At 38.9% G+C, this 21,796-nt stretch overlaps 1 protein-coding gene across 2 annotated transcripts in view; it reads left to right on the forward strand.

The window, feature by feature from the left end:
- pou2f2a (POU class 2 homeobox 2a) overlaps positions 1-20,291 on the forward strand; it is a 66,956-nt gene extending 46,665 nt beyond the window's left edge. The window contains exons 2-16 of one of the 2 annotated variants that reach the window (XM_015001170.2): positions 6,103-6,168; positions 6,883-6,911; positions 7,612-7,662; positions 8,593-8,739; positions 9,405-9,641; positions 10,433-10,547; positions 10,652-10,743; positions 11,761-12,015; positions 12,089-12,230; positions 13,185-13,333; positions 13,834-14,031; positions 15,248-15,296; positions 15,717-15,858; positions 15,966-16,039; positions 17,948-20,291. In XM_015001170.2, coding sequence (XP_014856656.2) covers positions 6,103-6,168; positions 6,883-6,911; positions 7,612-7,662; positions 8,593-8,739; positions 9,405-9,641; positions 10,433-10,547; positions 10,652-10,743; positions 11,761-12,015; positions 12,089-12,230; positions 13,185-13,333; positions 13,834-14,031; positions 15,248-15,296; positions 15,717-15,858; positions 15,966-16,039; positions 17,948-18,309 — 2,108 coding nt within the window. In that variant the 3' untranslated portion in view covers positions 18,310-20,291. The remainder of the gene's footprint in view (positions 1-6,102; positions 6,169-6,882; positions 6,912-7,611; positions 7,663-8,592; positions 8,740-9,404; positions 9,642-10,432; positions 10,548-10,651; positions 10,744-11,760; positions 12,016-12,088; positions 12,231-13,184; positions 13,334-13,833; positions 14,032-15,247; positions 15,297-15,716; positions 15,859-15,965; positions 16,040-17,947) is intronic. The other variant, XM_088010491.1, reaches the window with a different exon arrangement.
- Positions 20,292-21,796: the final 1,505 nt, after the last annotated feature.

Below are 21,796 nucleotides of genomic sequence, written 5' to 3' on the forward strand. Positions count from 1 at the left end.
AAAGTTTACGCCCTTCTACTCCAGCATCCCAGCCTCCATCTTTGCGCCTCAACGCTGAGATTCTGGAGGAAGAAGGAAGTACCACACAGTGGCCATTTCCTTCTTCCCCTTGTCCTCCCTCCCGTTCTTTCTGTGTTTTTATCCCTCCATCCCTGCGTTGTGCTCCTCGGGGAGGGCAGTAATAATGGTGGAGAGAAGGAGAGAGGGAGGGAGGTGCGATTATTGTCTTGTCGAGAGTCAGAGGAATCGATCGGCACAGAAATATGTGGTGCGAGAAAGAGGTACTGTATCGGATATAATAAACACTCTGGAGACATATTCAAGAAGGCGCCCGTGCACGCTCACGTGCACACATTGAAGATGCACGTGTGCACAGAACACAACACATTCAGTTCTTTTCCAATTGTGCATAAAAAAAGAAAGAAACTCCTCCACAAATCAGCATCTAAACATGAGTTTACTCATTCACTCCCAGGCAGCTGCTTCTGTTTGCAGCAGATGCATGCTGAGGAGGAGGAGGACGTCAATATTTAGGTGTAGAAGAAGTCCTCAGCTGCTCAGCAGGAACATTTTCATGCAGATCGGAGATGAAAACTGATCATGTTTCCAGTTTCTTTCAGGTCTGACCTACCTTTTCTGTTGGTTTTCTAATGATTTTGATGCATAAAAGTGAAAGGAAAATGTCCTGTCCGGTTCTTAGAGAGTTGAACATCAAAGCATGCATCACTAACCTTTCTCTGATTTGTTTTGCTGGTTGTTTCCAGTTTATAGACTGGGAATCTGGTTTAATACGTCCCAAAATATGTCAGATTTTTCAGCGTTTGACTGTTTGGTTCGTCTCTAACCTTTACCTGAGTGGATGCTCTGCTGTTCTCCTGTATAAATAGAATCAGAGTGTTTCATTAACCCTAAACTCTTGTTTTCTGCTAACTGAGGAGATGCACATCACCTGAAAAACAAATCTGAAACAACGTGTAGTCCTGCGCTGATGTGAGAGCAGCAGACATTAGCATGCAGGACTTAGTTTGCTCCACTTCGGCACCTGCAGGGCAGAGAAACATGCTTATTCTTAATGATTAACACTCTCACAGGTGCACACACAACATCTGAGCAGAAGCCATGTTCACACACACACACACTCCGATCTTACACTGCTGTTGCCTGGCAACGGGTCCATGTGTCCTGCGTTAGCTCTGTCCAGCGGCGCTGTGACCGCCGCCGCCGTTGACCACTGCTGCAGGGGAAAGGCGAGTGGCGAGGGAGGGACAGTCGGAGGCGGAGAGAGATGCTAACTGTGGCTGTAATGATACAAACGCTTCTCAGAGGCAGAAATAATCCGGTTTACCTCGACGCTGAAGCTTTTTGGCGAAACCCAGAACTCGTCTGTCAAAGTAACGGCAGGACAGAGACGGATCAAAAAGGCAGAAACATCTCCAGGAAATTCATGGAAACAGGTTTAAATTGCTCTAAAGCACCTAAACAAAGTTTCAGCTCAGAGTTTATTTAAGAAAAAAAAACAAATAACTTAAAATGTTTTGTTTTTTTAAGGAAATTATATAAAATCTGTTGTTTTTTTTATGTATCTCCAGCAGACTTTTACATGTTCAAACATTGACTCGTCGGGAAAAGACATTTCAAAATGAGGGGAAGTGGAGCTGGAGCCAAACTGACAACCTTCTGCGACAGCGTTTAGCTGTAAAGCTGCAGATTGAATTTACATGCAAACTAAAACTTGCACAAAATAAATCGCAATAAATCATTACTGAAGGATAATTTAACTGTTAGGACGGGTTAGAAGAGTGTAAAGATGATGGAAAATAGCAGATTTTTGATTAATGAGGGCAAAGAAGAAATAATAGAAACCAAAAACCAGTGATATCCCTGTAGGAATAGATGAGATTAAAAACTGTTAATCTGGATTACAGTTCAGATAAATCAGACAGCCTACCTGGACACCAAAAAGCTACAAACCTTTCATTGTTTCAATTTCTGGCTTTGCATTTAAGAATAAAAATTTAAATTCTGCCTCTGTTTTAGAGTCAAATCTGATCAATTCAAATGCAGTTATTCCAATTAATTCAGAAAATGTAAAAGGTGTGTGTTAGCTTACATTTAAAGGCCCAGTCAAAAGAATACAACCTTTTTTTGTCAGGAATGTTAAACATTTTTCATCCCCTCTTTGAATCCAGTTTTTGCGAACTGTGGCTGTTTTTCATTATAATCAGGAGCATCACTGTAAAAACAAGATGTCAGTTAATTATCTTTAGATAAAGCAGCAAAACAAACTGACATCCAAACACATCTGAGTTTGTTTGCTTCCTGATTTACTGAATCAGGAAACATGAACTTATCGGTCCGTTTAATGGCAGCTGAATGGATTTTTAATTAAAACACAACTTAACTAAGATCAAAAGCTTTAAAATGTTCTGGATTATTTAGACAGAAATTACATTTAATTTGCTTTCTGTTATGAACATCAGTTAGTTTTTCATTTTAGTTGTTCATCTTTATCAAATGCAGACTGTTGTTAAAATATGTTTAAAATAGATCCAGATAATTACTTCATTTAATCTTTATATTATTCAAAGAGATTTTTTTTTATGCAAAAAAAACTTTTATTTATAAAAATAATTGAAAATGAGAAGATTTTTTTTTTTCAAATTCCTTTGAAAAAGTTTAATTTAAACAGATTAAAATCCTAATTTTATCCCCAACATTAAATAAAACAGATTGATATTAATTTTAGTTTTTTCATCTTTCTCTGCGCTGAATGTCGGGTGGGGGGGCAGACAGGTGGAAAAGATGGAGGCAGCTTGTGTGTGTGAAGCGTGAGGTGGCAGAGACCATGTGCCTGACCTTTGACCTCCACACGCCAAACGGCTCCAGCCCCCCGCCCCTTTCCAGTCCACACACAAGAACCCACGCGCCGTCTGTCACCGGCCCCTGACAGGCGTGACCGAGGCGGGGAGGGGGCGCTGAGTTTAGGACCCCCTGCAGCCATTTTTACCCCCCAGCCCCCAACTGCCCCTAACAGCACAACGGGGCAAATGCATTACTGCAAACTACTGACAACTGAAATTAAGAAAACATTGTTTGTTACCAGGAATAAGTAAAAACTGTAAATAATGGGGGGAAACTATAACTAACTGGAACTACACTGTTTATAAAACTAAAATATACTGAAATTATAGATATAACATCCTTTGTTTTGCTGATTATGAATCTATTTATTAGCCTTTCTAACTGATGTGAAATTTACTTTATTTTTATTTTTTCAGCCAAATTATGGCGCTCCATACACCACAAAATGGCGGCAGCAAAAGTTGGGGGAAAACGCCAAAGTCAGTTTAATTGAATAGATTTGTTTTGAAAATAGCATCTTCTGTTGAGTATTCAAACACTGAATTTACAGTTAACAAGTTTTATATCTTATATTTTCCCAACAGTGGCAGCCGCCACTAAAGCCATAAAAAAACAATAATATTCTTTTTTATGTGTAATATTGAGTTTGTATTATTCAGTGTTATTAAAAAAAAGAATAAATCACGCTAGCTTTTTGCTCTTTGAGGCCCCCTGGTGGTGTGGAGGCTCTAAGGATATACCTTGGACCGGCTCTGAAATTAATGTATTTCACAAAACTGCAGTGTAAGCGTCGCATGTTGGAAGACGACAGGAAGGAGCTGGAGCATCATGGTGGTTCATGTTTTTTAGACTTATTGCAAACAAATTTATTCACGTGTGACTTTAATTATTTAATGGAAACGCCTCAATTGCAAAATATATTTTTGTCATTAGCGGACACACGCCTGCGGTTCTTGAGTTTTGTAAATTGTATATTGAAAGACATTGAATTTAAAAAAATATTTTGCCTGATTTTATTATTTTACAGTTATATCATTTATATAAATTATTTTTATTTTCGTTCTTAAAATACCAACATTTCCACATAACTTGATATTTTGGACCATCTGATTGAAACATTAAATGATTGATGTTTCCATCAGTTATTCAGTACTTGAGTTGCTTTTTTGCTCCTGGGTAATTTTTCTGATGGCTACTTTTTACTTTTACTTTAGAAACATATGCTTAAGTATCTCTGCTTGAATATATTTTTTAGGTACTCATCTTCAGTGTAGACCAGAAACAAATAAAATCAGAAATAAAGTCAGTTTTAAAGATGTTCCAGTTAAACGAATCAGGAATTCGGGATGCGGATGAACAGATGAGGCAGGATTTTTTTACAAAATGGTAGAGAAAAAAGGATCCAAGAAGGATGAAATTAATTTAGTGGATTCTTCTGTTTGTGTGCAGATATAAAGTCTAGAAAAAGTCACATATTTGTGTTCGAAATAAATACTTTATTTGTTTAAATCCAATCATGAAGACTTCACTGACGTTTTCTGGAAATAGCTGAATCATAAAATCTAGATTACATTCTGTAAGATGTTCATGCTAATTTTTTTTTATTTTATTTTTTCGTGATCATTGGTGGAGATTTTTATATTTATTCCATAAACTGAAAACTTTCTGTCTCCTGAAATGTAATTTCATTCACTGTTCACTGTAAGTGGGTGTCTGAATGACAAATGAGTTAAGCTGTGCTAATTAATTTTAGCATTTAATATTAAATATCATGACTTGTAATTGTTTAAAAAAAATAATAAGTTACTGTGAATGTTGTCTGCTTTCTTGCATCTCAGTTAGGCCCTCTGTTTGATATTTTAGTGTTTGTTTAAGTCAGAAATGTTATATATTATATCAATTAGCTACTCAGAATTTGTAGTTAAAAATTACCACATTCAACGGAGGCTTTTTGCTCGGCTCCGCGCTGTTGGTTCGCTCCGAACACAAAGAGAGTGCTGCCACCGTCTGGTTTGATCGTGGAACTGCAGACTGTTCAAACCTGCACCTCGTTAAGCTGCTTTTTGCATTCATTTTCAAAATGTCAATTAAATACTGAAATTTATTTAAGGTTGATGTTTATATGTATTTTATCTTTCATTTAAATTCAAAGGAGCAAAAGACTAAAATAGATAAAAAAACAGAAACCGATTGGATTTTATTTATATAATTACTTCCTTGAATTTCTAAATTTTACACCTTAAACTTCTTTTTTTACACCTGACAGTGACATCATAGCACATGATAACATACAAAACTCACACTGGATTTTTATAGTATTTCCAACTGGTTATTATTTCTCTAAGTTAATATGTTTATTTTTCTGGCTATTGCATAAATATTAAGTCTTTTTTAAGTTTAAAATTAATTCTACTGTCATTCATGTTTATTTCTATTTTTAGAATTATTTATGTTAATTATTTTTGGATTTATCTTCTAGCAGACTGAACATCTAACCTCTTCTAACTGCATTTTAACTTTTTCAACATAAAATAAATAAAATGATGCATATTTAAAAATGTAGGATAGACAAAAGATTAGAGAAAAGAGCCGTTTTATCTGGGATGGCGGTACTGACTAATGTCTGGTGCTCAGCTAAGCAGTTTCAGCTTTTCTTCCAGGTCCAATTACTGGTGCAATCCCAGATGTGACCACAAACAGAAAGAAGAGAGAGAGAGCTTTATTAGGAAAGTTTCCTTGGAAAACTTTCTTTTTAAACCTCCCCCTGCTTTCATGCAGCAGCTTCAGCACATTTACTCACAGCTATTTCGGGAACAATTTTTGGCTGCAATTCAGTGGTGGAGGCACTGATTTCAGAGAAACTCTGATTATAATTGGATGAAAAAGCACGAGATAAAACTTAGTTTATGGGATTCAGATGCATGAATGCTTGCTTGTGGACACTTTGGAGAAAAATGTGCTGGAAGAGACTCAGGAATGCCAACTCTGTTTTTGCAATAAAAAATAATAATAAATTGTGCAAGCATGGTTTTGTGTAACATTTACATAAATTAGACACAAAATGCTTCCATATGTCTAAAAAATGTAACAATGTGAAATTATTTCTAAAAAATTCATCCAGTGTCAAAATGTACATGTAAAAAAAAAAGTTTTTATTGGCGTCAGGATTCTTATGGTGAACGTGTGTGTGTGTTTTATAATGCTGACTCCTGTGTGTGTGTCTCTGTGTTTTATCTGCAGATATCAGGATGTCCAAAGCACCAGGGGAGGAGAATCCTGGAGCTGAATATCCAGGCGACGGTTCAGGTACAAAACAATCAGTTTCATGAAATAAATCGCCTATTCTCTGATTAATTTAAGGAAATAAATACATTAAACATTTGAGGTTGCTCATTCGATGCCACTGTCACTCAAAAACAAAAACAACCGTGCAAACAATTACTAATGGATAAAAACAGCATGACTGATTGTGAAGGATCTCCTGTAGCAGTCTGTATTGCAGTGATTCTATGAAAGCCTCTGACTGAAGACACTCTGTTTTTGTACAACCGTGATGAAGAAGCAGCTCAGAATTTTCCTTAAATTTTCCAATTTTTTTGGAAAACAAAAAAGTGACTTGTTTGCATGATTTTTTTTTTTTTTTACCTTTTTATAATTATAAATACAAATACTGTGAGAAGAGAAAACAAAGTTTTGATTTTCCACAGATTTTTGCATCGGTTGGAGGATCTTTTAATGGATTCTGGAGATGATGGCAGCATAAAACAGCCAGTAATATCTCAAAAAATGAGGCTTTCACCCCTCCATAAAAAACAGGATAAAAACACAGTTCATGAAAAAAAGTGAACAGTTTTTGTTTTAAAGGGTCTGTTCTCCTTTAAAAACTAAAAAAACAGATATAAATTACCCTCCAAATGATTTAAATTGATTGAAGAAGTCAGTATCTAAACCTAATTTTATGAATTGATGAATATATAATTCAGATAGCATTATAATCATGTATATTTCTGTGTTTTTCAGACTCTGACAGAAACAGTCCTGATGACCAGGTTGGTTTTTAAAGTTTCATAATATTAAATCCAACCACTTTAGGAATATCTGAACTTTTTATGTGCGATTTAAAAGTCTTCCTATAAAGTGGAATTTAGAATTTTATAATATAAAATCATGAATCTCGTGTTTTTGACTTTATTTTCAGGGTTTTTATGTTTGCTTGAAATCTTTGAAAATTAAATTTGTTGTTTTCAAGGTTTGGAAAGTTTTCACTTTTGTTTAGACGTCTTTGAAAATGTTGAATATTTAAACTGCAGGTGTTATTTACAGTTGAAATCAGATATTTAAAGATAACAAAAAATCTGATTCACATGGGTTGTTTTTTTTCTCACAATATGAAGTTAAATCAAACCAAGATTTTCTTGTTTTAGGATATTTAAATTTATGAATACCAGACAACTTAGTTAATTTTTAGTTTTTAAGATATTAATAGCAGTAATAAATCATATAAAGATTAATTTAATCTGTGTTTTCTTACTGTGAGAGAAGTGTATGATCACTTTATGTAATAAAATTATGGAAAATGTTTATTCAATTTGCACATTCAAAGATTTAGAGCAGTTTAATCAAATGCCAAAAGTTAAGATTTTTTTAAAGTGCTTATTTCATTTAAGAGATTATAGAACCGTTGAAAGATTTTGCGGAAAAGTTTTTAAAAGTGAAATATTTAAATGTGAATGTGTGTTTTATTTCCAGCTGCAGGTCCAGAAGATGAGAAGCCTTTCACCCACGGCAGCAGGCAGCAAGGTAAACGCCTGATTCTGTTCAGTCGGTTTAATGCTAAAATAATCTGTTAAGCAGCTGAAAGAAACTAAAATTATTACAGAATTGATCTGCTTGTTAAACTTTTCTTTAATGTCTAAAACATGAGAACCGTGTTGAGTTTTAATCGGGGGAAAAACATGGTGGAGAACGACAGCAGAGAGCAGAAAGGATGGACGAGGACTGGCAGGAAGCAGCAGCTGGAGGTCAGAGGTCAGCAGCTCGAGGAGAGGTTGACTGAAAAAAGATTGAGTCCAACGAGGGAGAATAGAGAGAAGCAAGAGAGAGTTTTTAAGGGAAGCTTTCCCTTCCAACAAACAAGATTTAACCTGGAAACCATCCATCCATCCATCCATCCATTCATCCCTCCCTCCCTCCCTCCCTCCCTCCATCCATCCATCCATTCTCTCTTAAGTTTGATGACATTTATTTGCTCCTCAGTTTTTCAGTTTTTACTTTAGCATCTTGTCACTTTCTGAAAATTTTAAAACACCAAAAGAAAATAAACAGGTACAAATATTTTTCTGTGGAAAAATTGGCTCCACTTATAATGCGGTAGTGTCCTTAGAACTACTTTTTCTTTGAAAGATTACGTGTGTGTGTGTGTGTGTGTGTGTGTGTGTGTGTGTGTGTGTGTGTGTGTGTGTGTGGGGGGGTGTGTGTGTGCGTGTGTGTGCGTGTGTGTGCGTGTGTGTGTGTGTGTGCGTGTGTAGGAAGGATGCAACAGTAAATATTTCATAGACATCCTTGTGATTTTCACTCCTTCCTCCAGAGTCGATCATCTTTGGGTTGTGTTAGCTGCTCTTATTGTCACTGTGAGCTTCTGAAAGCCTCAGCTGAGGCGGAGCAACAGCAGAGCATCAAAGTAGCTCTGATCTGGACTCTTTGTGAAGGAGAATTTGTCTTTTCTTCCAGGTAAAGAGCGATGAGAGCTCAGAGATAACACACAGCGCCGCCGCCGTTGCTCCTGCTGCTGCTCCGCCCTCCCAACAACAGCAGCAGCAGCAACAGGCTCAGCATCACCACACACAGCTGATGCTTGCTGGCAGTCAGCTGGCAGGGGTGAGAACACACACATGCACCTGCACACACACACACACACACACACACACACAGAGAGATGGGAATCATGCCCAAAACTCAACAGCTTTTACTTATTTTTGTTTAATTTTAAGTTACAATGTGTGAGGAACAGAGGTGGGCAGATTACCTACAAATTATACTAAAATAAGAGTAGCATTTGTATTTTTGTATGTATTAATAAAAACGTATTTGGTAAAAAGTCTGTTGGCGTTCTGAGTACCTGATCAATTTATCAGTCATTAAATATTTTAAAATTACATCATCAGTCGGACCAAAATGTAAAGTTTGTGGAAATTTTGGTATTTTAAGGATAAACATGACAATAATTCATATAAGTAAGAAAATATAACAAAATCAGCCCAAAGACAGTTTTTCCAATCAGTTTCATTCAGTAGTAAAACTGATGAAACTTTAACAGAAACTGCAGGTGTGTCTGTGTTAAAACATGTTTGTTCTTCACGCAGTGGGTAGAAAATGCAGAAACTTTATTTGAGTAAACTACTTAAGAGATACTTCATAGTAAAATAACTAAAGTAAAAGTAGGAAAAATACTCCTGAAAGTCATTTTTTTTCAAGAAGGTTACTTTTGTAAATGTAACTGTTTGCCACCAGCTGTGGTAAGAGTTTGTCTGGTTTCCCTGCAGCTCGCCGCTCTCCTCCCGGCCCAGCAGCAGCTGCTCCTCCAGCAGGCTCAGGCTCAGCTGCTGGCGGCCGCCGTGCAGCAGTCCAACGCCGCTCACGCCGCCGCCCACGCCGCCGCGCAGCAACAAGCCAATCAGCAGCAGCAGCCACAGCAGCAACAGCCAACCAAACAGGAACAACCGGTCCAAGCTCCGCCTCCACAGCTGGCGCTGTCGCAGCCCATCCAGCTGACCGCGCAGGTAACGTCAGATCATCAGGCGGGAGGCGAGACGTGTTCGATGCTGCATATTTTCATACCAGTATCACCGATACCAATACTGATACTGATACCGATACCAATACTGATACCAATACTTACCATTTAAGTAAGTATTTACTTAAATGGTAACCATACTTAAGTATGGTTAAGTGGAACCTCAAGATGTGAGTTTAATTTGTTCTGTTTTGTTTGTAGCCAGTCTGCTCGTATTTCAAACAAATTATCTCTATTCAAAATAACTAAAATAATTTTTATCCGTTCCAGCCTTGTATAACATCCCCAAACCATGATAATTATGAAAAAATGCAGGTTTTGTGTTAACGAATAGATTTAAGGTAGAGGATTACCGCCACTAAAAGAAACAATCAACAATAGGAGATACAATTAATTAGTGTACGTTTCTTTTAAATAAAAGGCAAAAAAGGAAATGGTAGAGGTGAAGAGGTAATCTGAAACTAAAGTATTGATCCGACACCGATTCCGACTTTGCTACTTTACCCAGCGACTGTCTGGTGTGTGTCACCTCTGAAATGTGTGTGTGTGTCACCTCTGAAATGTGTGTGTGTGTGTGTCACCTCTGAAATGTGTGTGTGTCACCTCTGAAATGTGTGTGTGTGTCACCTCTGAAATGTGTGTGTGTGTGTGTCACCTCTGAAATGTGTGTGTGTGTCACCTCTGAAATGTGTGTGTGTGTCACCTCTGAAATGTGTGTGTGTGTGTGTCACCTCTGAAATGTGTGTGTGTCACCTCTGACATGTGTGTTTGCTGCAGGACATCCAGCAGCTGCTGCAGCTCCAGCAGCTGGTTCTGATGCCGGGTCATCCCCTCCAGTCGCCGGCCCAGTTCCTCCTGTCCCAGCCTGCACAGGCGCAGCAGCCGCAGCAGGGTGGGACACAAACTTCACTCACTCCCTCTGATAAAAGGATCTCGTTGCTGTCACTGATCGAATGGATTGTTTTGTCTTTAATTGGTTCCTCGTCCTTTTTTCAGGTTTGCTCTCAACAGCAAATCTGATCCAGCTACCTCAGCAAAGCGCAGGAGGACTTCTCACAAGCCCGCCTCGCATGGGACTGCAAGCGCAGGTAACTCATCTTGTTACAAGGAAAGAAAACATAAAACCTAAATAAAACCTTCCTCTAAACAATCCACTTTTATTTTTTATGCACTGCAGGGCAGCTCTGCTGTAAGAAAAACATTTATATCTTTATCTGTTCCACTTTAACGTCATGTTGCAATTCAATTCTGTGTATTTTAGGGCATTTTATGTGACAGACCAACTCAAAGAAGCATCTAATTCTTAAGTAGAAGGAGAAATATTTACAATTTTCAAATATTTCTACAAATATGTGAAAACTGAAGTAGCAAAGTGTTTAGCTTTCAGTTAATGAATACAGTTTTATCTCGTTTAGATGAGAAAACTTTGCTATAACAATATGCAAAACTTGTAATGAGATTTATCTCTCATTAAGAGAAACAGCAACACCTCTTGGTGTTTTTAGAAGAAACTGGGTGAGAAGAACAAGCAATAATTGTCAGTTTTAACAGCGATTAATTGTGATTAATCGATTGTTGAAGTAATAGTCGACTAATTTCATAATGGATTAATTGTTAACTAGACTCTCATGTCATTTGCTGAAAGAACAACATAGTTAGAGCAGTAATTAATCCAAAACTGAACAAAAAATATAGATTTTTTATTTAAGATGGAAAAACCTTTTTTGTTTCTAAATATGTTTTAGAAACAAAAAACATATTTTTAGTTTGAACCTGGTTCAAATTATATAAAAATAAATAATTGGCTATCCATCAATTAATCCAAAAATAATCAGTGGATTAGTATTTCTTAGCTACAGGCTCATCCTTTGCTACAAACGATCAAACGTACACCATTACATTTTAGGTAATACCATTTTTATTTTCTTATTCAAAAAAGTAATTGAATTATTTTCATCTTTTAATATTGGAAAAATCTTTATCTGAATAATCGTTTACTTTAATCAACTCTTTTCTGTTGAAAAGAAAGATGTTTTTTCACTTTTTTCTGTTTCTAATCAGAATCAGGTGTGAACTAAGTAACTTTTTTTCTCCTGATGTTGCAGAGGGAGAAGAGCAGCGACGCAGGAAGCAGCAGCAGCAGCAGCGCAGCCTCTGGAGCCGCCAGCGGAAGCAGCAGCGCTGTAACGTCTGTCGGAGCCAGCTCTGCATCCAGCAGCGCCATGGCCTCCTCCTTGACCGCCGGCTTGAATCCCGGCGGTCAGACGGCTCACATGAGCGAAGAACCGAGCGACCTGGAGGAGCTGGAGCAGTTCGCCCGAACCTTCAAGCAGCGGCGCATTAAACTCGGATTCACACAGGTGAAAATGAGCGGAGGAGAGGCAAACAGAACATACAAAGTTCAGTTTATTAATTCATTACCTTCTCCGTCAGGGTGACGTTGGCGTGGCGATGGGGAAACTGTACGGAAATGACTTCAGCCAAACCACCATCTCTCGCTTCGAAGCGTTAAACCTGAGCTTTAAGAACATGTGCAAGCTGAAGCCGCTGCTGGAGAAGTGGTTGAGTGACGCAGGTGAGGCAGAAGTTTCATTTAATTTATCAAAACAAACATGTTTTCTCATAATAGATCAACAGGTCCTGTCAAGTTCAGTTATTCAAGTAGACAAGATTTAGCTCATGGCGATGTCTTGGCAGTAAATATGTGATGACAGTGGATTGGAACAACTCCAGATTAACAGAAACAAACGTCCTGCACAACCAGGTTTGGCTTCACCCGCCATCCACCGCAGTTAATCTGAGGTTTAGAGGACAAGGAGGAAGCATAGAAAATATGAAACATCTGCTGCAAACAGGTCAAAACTCAAAGATTAAGTTGTTGAGGTTTTTATGTTTTGGATTCACCAAGCTTTTATGGATAAATAATAACTTATCATCATCAGAGTAGTAATGCATATTTTATAAAGAAAGGACCCTGAGTACAGAACCCTGTGGTACTCCATAACTCATCACATTAGGAAGCACTGAGACCTGAAACTGCATGTAAAAACTGGTGTCTTTATTTTAATGTGATTTTAGTTTGGGTTGGATTTTAATATCTATGCAAAATGGCAGATTAAATTTAAATTACTTTACTTTCTGAGTTGTAAAATGTCCAAAAGCTTCAAAAATTACAATAAATATTTAATTTCAGGATTGTTTTGTAGGTATTTCACAGGCTGTAGTTGTACATTAAGAGTTTTTCATTGAGGTTTTTGTCTCATCTTCATATTTTTGTACCTATAAATTATTCTGATTTCTGAGATTAAAACTATATCTTCCATTAATTCTTACTTATCTCCAGTTTCTCCCCAAAACAAAATTAAGAAATCTTTATTTAATCTTTATTTATTGTGGAACCATCTATGTTTTTGTTAAGCATAGAGAATATTCTTTGATTTTAGTTTTTTCTTTTTACTTTTCTAATTTCTAATTGGTGATCTGTTAATTTTTACACATCCTTCTCTTTGCTTTTGTCTGTTTCCTGCAGAAACGATGGCGGTGGACAGCATGCTGCCCAGTCCGTCCTCCATCTCCTCCCCCATGTTGGGCATCGAAGGTCTTCCCGGCCGACGCAGAAAGAAACGCACCAGCATCGAGACGAACGTACGAGTGGTGCTGGAGCGCAACTTCAGCACGGTACGAGACGGATAAAAACTAAAACATCAGTGAGAAACATCAGGATTTGTTTTAGTTTAACAACATAAACCAAAAACATGCAGGTTTTTAGAATTGATTCGGTTTGAATAATGGCAAAAATTCATAGAAATACAGAAGTTTTATTCAGTTTTTTCTTGACCTTTATCCAGAAGCCTGATATTTTCAGTCTGGTAAAAACCCAACAAAAATTGTACATGAATTATATTTATATGCTAATTATTTAAAGAGCAAAGTTTAACAATACGATAGTTTAGGTGTTTTTACTCGTTTTGACTGACTGCAATGTAAATATTTTATTCAAATCAGCCTTTCTCTGTTGATTTAATCAGAAGTTGTTTTTTTGACTTAATGTTTTGATGATATAACAAAAACTATGCAGAGATTATTTAGACACTTATATGATCATCTCAGATGGATTGGTGAAAAATAATCCAGATTTTCCAAAGACTTATTTCTTTTCCCCTCCTCTGCCGCTCCAGAACCAGAAGCCGACGTCGGAGGAGATCCTGCTGATGGCGGAGCAGCTCAACATGGAGAAGGAGGTGATCCGAGTCTGGTTCTGCAACCGCCGGCAGAAGGAGAAGCGCATCAACCCGTCGAGCAGCAGCACCCCACCCCTGCCCAGCCAGACCTCGCCTGTCGTGACGCACAAAGCCCACTGCTACAGCCCCCACATGGTACCGTCCAGAACCGAACCCTACACTGTTTTTGTTCTGGTTTACAGCGCAGATATGTTGGCACACTTAAAATGAGACAAACCGAACTGACAGTTAACTTTTCAGTAAAAATAGGAGCTGGTTTTAAGTAAATAAGTCCTTAATATTGATGAGAAAGTACAAAATCTTGTTCCACTGGCAGATAATTTAGCTTATAACTAGTACCTTGTCGTCAATATTAAGGAATTATTGAATTAGAGCTGACCTATTATTCTTCCTTCAGTGGGTTAGGATAGGTCTAAGGCCTGTACAAAACATATTTACCGTTTTTGCACAAAAAATCATTCTTGGTTAATGACATTTTACTATGGTCAGTTCTGTTGAGGGGTTGCTAGGTGACGGGGCTGGGGTTGCTAGGTAACAGGGGTGGGCGTGGCCGGAGTTGCTAGGTAACGGGCAGTGCCTGCTGATTTCTGACGTTACTTTCTGGAGGTTTTTGAAAGAGCTCATTTTCCAGACACCAAAAGAACCAGCTGGGTGTTTTTAAGAGCTTGGACTGTTTTTACAAGCAGTACAAACCAAAATGGAAGTAAAAAACATGCAAAACTTTTAAAATGAGCCCCGTTTTCTTCCTGAGAAGTTACATGTAAGCAGAGTTGAATAGTAACTAGTTATATTTACTCAGTTACATTTAGTTGAGTAACTTTATTTTGAAATTGCTACTTTTACTTGAGTAAAATCTCTGGATTTTCTACCCACTGAATGAAGAACATGTTTTAACCAAAACTCACCAGACACAGACACACACCTGCAGTTTTGTTAAAGTTTCAAACGTTTTGCATTGAAAGAATCTGATTTGGAAACATTTTCTTTTGCCTGATTTTATTTATATGAATTGTTTCTTATATGAATTATTGTCATTTTGTTCTTAAAATATCCACTAAACTTTACATTTTGGTCCATCTGATTACACAATTTTTAAATATTAAATGATCATTTGGTCAGTTATTCAGTACTTTAGTGGACATTTTTACTTGAGAAATTTCTTGGATGGCTACTTTTTACATTGAGTAAAAACATGTTGAATTTTTGTAATTTTTGGTAACTCTTCCCACCTCTGCTTGTCAGTCAGTTTTGTCTTCCTTCAGGTTTGCTAAGATATTTGCACTAGAAACCAGAGCTGAGCTACTTTTTGCAGTGTGAGCTGAAAGTGGATGATTTTCTCTCTCTCCTCCAGATATCGAGTCAGAGTCTGTCCCAGGTCACCACCAGCCTCAGCACAACAGGTGAGCTGTAATTACTTGCTGGGATTTTAAACCCAAAGGTCGCTCGCAGACGGATGAAACGGCTCCTCATGCGTCCGCGTTGTCTGATGAAACACTTAAAAATGATTTCGGCCAGAGAAAGACGGGAACAGAACACAGTGATATTTTGTTGACATGGAGCCACGGCTCCCGTCTTGAGCTGTTTACCTCCATGAGTCACGACTCGTCCCGGTGATTTATCGGCCGCAGGCCGAGCGATCCCGGGCGTCTCGGATTTGACAAACGACCTGACGGGTAACAAACACAGCTGGAAATTTATTGGCCCGCTGAGCCGCGGCTCGCACCATGTAGCCTCGAACCTCTCCCTGCTTTGGAGTCGCAGAGGAAGAAGAACGGCGAAATGTTCATAACTCTCCACTGTGCCCCTCCTCTTCATCGTAGGAGCCAGCTCTTCACCCTCAGCTTCCTGCCCTATGACCCCGGTCAGCTCGGCGGCCATGTCGTCGTCTGCCACTCCTCCTCCTCCTCACAGCACAGCCAGCCCGGCTCCTTCCAGCCTCGGCACGGCCGGGCTCGCCACCGGGTCAGTCTCACCGCTAAACACAAAATCACACCTTTAAAAACCAGGCAGCCTTCAGGAACGGATGGATGTTTTCCTACATGTCTGAGTGTTTATGGGAATCATTTCAGGAACACAATGATGGGAGTAAGCACAGGGATGAACCAGGCCCTCATTGGCAGCAATCCTCTGGCTACCATGCAAGGTAAACCGGTCTGTGTGTGTGTGTGTGTGTGTGTATGTGTGTGTGTTTGTGTGTGTCCCCTCTGGTCTCCATTTCCAAAAACCACTTCCCATTTCACCCTTCATCCGCTCTGTCTGAAATTAATTTCTCTTGTGAAGCCTCCGGTGACAGTCACCACCAGCCTTCCTCCTCTTCCTCCTCAGCACAAAGTTTTTGAATCGCTCAGTATGGTGAAAGATTCAATTTCATTCTCATACAATGCTGCGCTATTATCACAGACCGGCAAGGGCTCCTTATGGCGGAGCTTAGGAGGCCGAGTCAGCTTACAGTCAACAGTTGAACAGACACAATCCCGTCCCTCACAATGTCCGCCCCTGTTGGCTAAATAACCGGCTTTCCCCCTTTCTGAGTGAGATGATCTGCTGCCAAATCAATTAAGCATCACAAATAAGCCCAGCTTTGAATCCTGCATCTGCCTATAGCGCCACAGAACATCTCTCTTTTGAGTGCCGCCGTCCTCCGGGCCTTGTGTTGATGAGACGGATACAGTCCGTTATGGAAAGTGCAGCTCTGGCAGCGCCGGCGCTGATAGGGTTTCAGGAAATAAAAGAGGAGCCTGGGTGAAAAGACGGGGCTGAAATGAAGTGTTGACAGCAGAGGATTGCAGCTTTGGCTCCCTCTGGGGCCACACATGCGTTATATGAATGTTTACACTCACGGCGCTGTAATGGATTAAAGTGTTTAGTAACTCACTGGAAGCGGAAAGATGCTGCCACTTCAACTGAGAGTTAATCTGTAATTTAGCAGAAAACTCTTTTTAAGCCTTGAAGCGTTTATTTTTCAGATAAACGCTATCGTTGTGCACGTCTTGTCCTCAGCAACCTTCCTTCATCCTTTTCTGACTTAATCTAGGTATTTACTCAAACAAATATCACCACATCGTTTAAAAAATATCGATATACCGCACAAACGGGATCGGTTTCAGAAAAGTTTTCATCCTGATTGTTGTTTTAAACATGCCAAACCCATAGGGGGCAGTGTAGTGCAAAACTTCTGTCAGCCACTAAGATTGCTTCAGAACAAGCACAACTTCCTGCTAGGAATTGAACATGGAGGCAAGAGGTCAATTTGTGTGGACAGATACAGACTAAGCTGCTTTTAAATAGTGTATTAGAATGTAAAGTTAGCAAAACACAAGACGATGTCAATTAGAAATTATGTCAAAGCTACTGTGTTAATTTATTGGCACATTATTTGTCGCAGATTTCTTATTTATATTTTTGTCCTTCCAGTTTTGTCTCAAGTATTTCTAAAAACATTTCTTAGCAACATGTTAATGACTTTTGGTGTCTGGAAAATGATCCATTTCAAATCCATTAATCTATTGAGTAATAATTACTTATTTAATCTGCTGTTTCCTGTTTCATCCTCATTTCCATCATCCTGGTTATATTCGTTCCCTCTTGCTGTGGTTTATTTTCTGCTTAATGAGATTATTTTATACGGAGCACCATCGGGAATGTGGGATTTTTTTTCCTTTTGTGTTCTTTCGCAATAAATTATTTAAAACTGCACATATTAAAGATCCCCAATGAAAACATGTTTTCACTGAACATTTTGCACATAAGTTTGTGGTGCATTTTAATCAGTAAAGAAAAAAATACTAAATATGAGATATCTCACTAATTAAATATTAACATACATGGAAAAACTGTTCAAAAACCTTATATTGTAGCAGAAAGACTTTGCTACATGGCGCATGAACTGACTACATTAGTGCAAGAACATGTTAAAGTTTTGTGTGGGAATGCAAAGAAAAAAAGTTCCCCCATGTTCTGTCGAGGCTCCGCAGTTTTATTCTGTATTTCTTCTGCTTTTTATTCACTTTCTCTTTTATTCCCTCCTTTCGCCGTCCTTGCTTGGCTTCAGCGCTGGCAGCCAGCGGCGGGCAGCTTCCCATCTCCAGCCTGGAGGGGGCGCCGGGCCACATGTTTCTGAGTGGACATGGCGGCCACTCCGTCCCCGCCTCCCTGCGCCCCTCTCTCTTCCTGAACCGCCCCGGCCTCCTGCCGATGGTGACCGGCTCCACGCCGACTTCCTCCATGCCCATGGGGCTGATCAGCGGCGGCCCCAGACCCTCGTATTGCCAATCTTCGCCCAGCGGCACCAGCAACCTCATGAGCCCCACTTCCTGCCCAGAGGAGTCTGCGTCTCCCTGTTCAAGCCCCGCCTCTTTCTGCTCCTTCAGCGAAGCTTCACCGCCGCCGCTGGGAGGAGCCATGGCCGAGTGATCGCCGACCGACATCCAAAGCATCAGGAAGAGGAGGAGCAGAGCTTTAAAAATCAAAATCTACAACATCGCCTTTCAACCAAAGCCATCTCTCCGTCTGAGCCATCTCTAGATTGTCTCTCTTTGGCCTTTTTTCCCCTCTGAAGTCTCCCGAAGCCAAAAATACACACAGACTGACGAGGGGAAGGAGAGAAAGAGGGTAGGAAGGATGGAAAGGATGGAGAGAACCGCAGAACGAAGGAGGGGAACTTTGAAACCAAATAATGACCTACAGCTGGAGAGGAGCTTTTTTTGTTTTCGCTCGGCATCGTGAAATAAACGCCAAAAAAGAAAAAATGAAACTGAGGAGAGACTTGTCTGATAAGCTGAGAAGCTCTGAGAAAAAAAACTGAAATGTTTGTGTTTTCCCAGAGAAACCCAAACATTGCAAAGAAGTAAACCAAAATCTCCAAATACCAAAAACTGAAAACCAAAAAAGAAAGACAAAAAAAACAACCAACAAACGGAGAGAAAAGCTTTAGCTCAAAAAAACTTTTATTATTCTGTGTCAAACATCCTCCATTCCACTCAGGATTCAGTTCTTTCTCCATTGTCAGTCAGAACATCTATTTTTCTATCATTTCTAATCATCGACCGTTGAGGCATTTCTAATCCCACGTTTTTAAAGCTGCAGGATATTTACCTACCTCTCACTTTCCAGCTTTACAGTGATCCGCCTGCCGTACATTTACACTGCTCGTCTTGACAGTAAGAAGAAGGCAAAACTATATTTTAGTTAATCCTAAAAAGCTGAAATTAGATGTCTGATTTTTTCTTGTTTGGGTAAATTCATTCATCTTAATATTGTCAAACCAAAGGAAACACCCCGAGCTCAGCCTACAAAGAGGATTTACCTTCTACTCAAGCAGATGTGGACACATTGTCGAGGGATTTCTTGTTTTTTTGTTGTTTTTTTTAACATTATTTGCCTTCTTTGATTTATTATCCACCACCATCCCACCATCACCATGTCATCCTCCAGACCGTCACTCTTGGATACCAAAGCATCGCCTCTGGCAGCGTTCGTCTCTGGATTCGCCCGGGAGACGAGTGTCCAGACAAACCTCACACACAAACACAAGCATAAGAAAGACCAAAAAAAAGAACAAAAGGAGGAGGTGAAACACCGGCGTCCCCCCTTCCACCAACACCACCTACAAAAAAAACAAAAAACCTGCCCTCCAACCCATCTGCCCCTCTCCTTTGTCTCCAAAGATCAGATCAAAGGGCCAAAAACAAGCGAGGAGGAGCAGAGGAGCCGAAGGGGGGGAGCAGGACGAAGAAGAGGAGCAGGAGGAAGTGCGCTTGAAGCAGCGGACCAAAAAAAAACTACCCAAAACCAAAACCTACTTCTTCTTCTTCTTCTTCTTCTTCTCGTTCTGTGTAAGAAGTGAAACCAAAAACAAACAGAGTAATGGGGGGCAGGATGGAGGGGTGAGTAACTCCCATCTGTCTGTTCGTCTTTAACTGTGATCGCTGTTTTCGTTTCAGCAGACAGAATCACTCCCTCAGTCCGAATCCGGCCCCCTCCCGGCTTTGTTCGCTCCGTTCCTGAACTGATTAAGGAATAACCTCAACAAACTGACTTTCAGAATTTATATATTTGATTTTTTTCTCTTTTTTTTTGCTTTTCCATTGTGTGTCCGTTTCTCCGATGCTTCGTTCATACCTTCCCATCGCCTCTTCCGTTGCTCTTTTTCTTGAAATGTTTGGAAACGACTGTGAAAATGTAGCTTCCAAGATCTATAAAAGGCAGCAGGGGGAAAACATGCTGTTCAGTTCATCCAGAAAAACTGAATCTATTTTTTTTTAAAACACAACCAAACCAAATAGAAGAACCAAACCAATGCACAAGCTGAGTGACTGTGTGTCCGAATGTCTGAGCGCAAACTGATCTGAAATTATGGCCGAGTTTCTGTTTTTCAACCTGGACTTGTTTCTCCTTTTTTCAACAAAACAAGATATTTTTCCCATATTAGAAGTGAAACTAGTATTTTTTCTTTAATATTAAGGAATTATTGACTTAAAACAAGATATTTCTTGCTGAAAAGTTACTTGTAAGTGAAATTTATCTATTTGGATGTTTGGAAAAAATCTGGATTTGCTATTTGTCTCCACTTTATGAATGAAATCACAACAGGATTTCTGTCTTTTAATCTATCCAGTGTCGCCTTGGATAAAAACAAAACAATATGATGTTTTTGTTGCTCAAAATTTGCAAGCAAAATTCTATCCAAATGCAAATCTATTATATTTTGTAAACATAAATACAAAAAAATTGTTGTAAAAAATCATTTTAAATTGGGAGAAAAGGATTGTTACTTGTATCTCTATTCTAAGATTTAAGATTCTCACTATTACCATAACCTTGACTTAAAAATGTGAAACAAATATATGTAAAATGATCTAAATAGTTTATCTTAAGACGTGCTGCTTTGTGTTATGATTTTGATCCACAGGTGTAAAAATCATAAAATATCCACCTGCTGAATTTGTATTCAAGTCCGTATTTGACAGAATATTACAATTTCTTCTCTGAATAAGCCAAACAGGCTGACATTAGCAAACAATTTTAGCAAGAACAGAGAAAACGAGTCCAGTGTTGAAACCAGCAGGTTTTATTTTACAGCGACACAGAACTGCAGGCAGCAGGTGATGAAGATGGTGATGAAGATGTTGATGGGGGTTCGGGAGGCAGATTTTTAACATCCACTTTCAGTGGGAATGTAACCGTTTCTTCCTTTGGTCTGATTCTCATTTTTACCGAGGCTGGGGCTTTTATCCTCCGATGAAAACCGAAGACGACGATTTCTGAACCAAAAGCTTTAAAACTTTTTCCTCTCTCATGTGTTCTTTGTTGGAAAAAAGATATTTGTATTTATTGTATGAGGGAGATGTGTGCTTTTCCTGGGTGGGGCGGGAGGGTGTTGAGGGAAAAAAAAGTGTAATGTATTTTATGAACCTCTCTGTCCCTCACTTTGTTTATTTATTGATTATTTATGTATTTATTGGATTCTATTTAAGTCTTTTTGACCTTTGTACTCGTTTTCAGGGGTTCGTGTGAGGCTTGTACCTGCAGAGAGGCGTTCTTCAGATTGTTTCAAACCAAAACAAACTTTAGTGACTGTTTTTAACTGAGACTGAGAGCGAGGAAGAGGAGAAATGTAAAAGAGGAAACACACTTAAAATTTGTTCTGCTGAGTTTTCCCTTCAGACTTCAGCTTTGAGTCACAAATTCCTCTTTAAATTCTAATAAAACGCCTTAATTTTACTAACTTCCATATCATATGTTTTAATTTTTCCAATGACCTTCACTTTCCCCATTAAGTTTTTATTTAAAAAGGTCAGTAAATCTTTACAGGTCCAAAAATTATCTCATTATCTGTTGACTCTTAGTGCTTTACTTCAGTTTTCTTGACCAAAACTTTATTTGTAGAAGTTTGCAGCAT

This window comes from Poecilia mexicana, unplaced genomic scaffold (genome assembly GCF_051168715.1).
Source record: "Poecilia mexicana isolate PSO_F unplaced genomic scaffold, ASM5116871v1 scaffold_11, whole genome shotgun sequence".
Taxonomy (NCBI): Eukaryota; Metazoa; Chordata; class Actinopteri; order Cyprinodontiformes; family Poeciliidae; genus Poecilia; species Poecilia mexicana.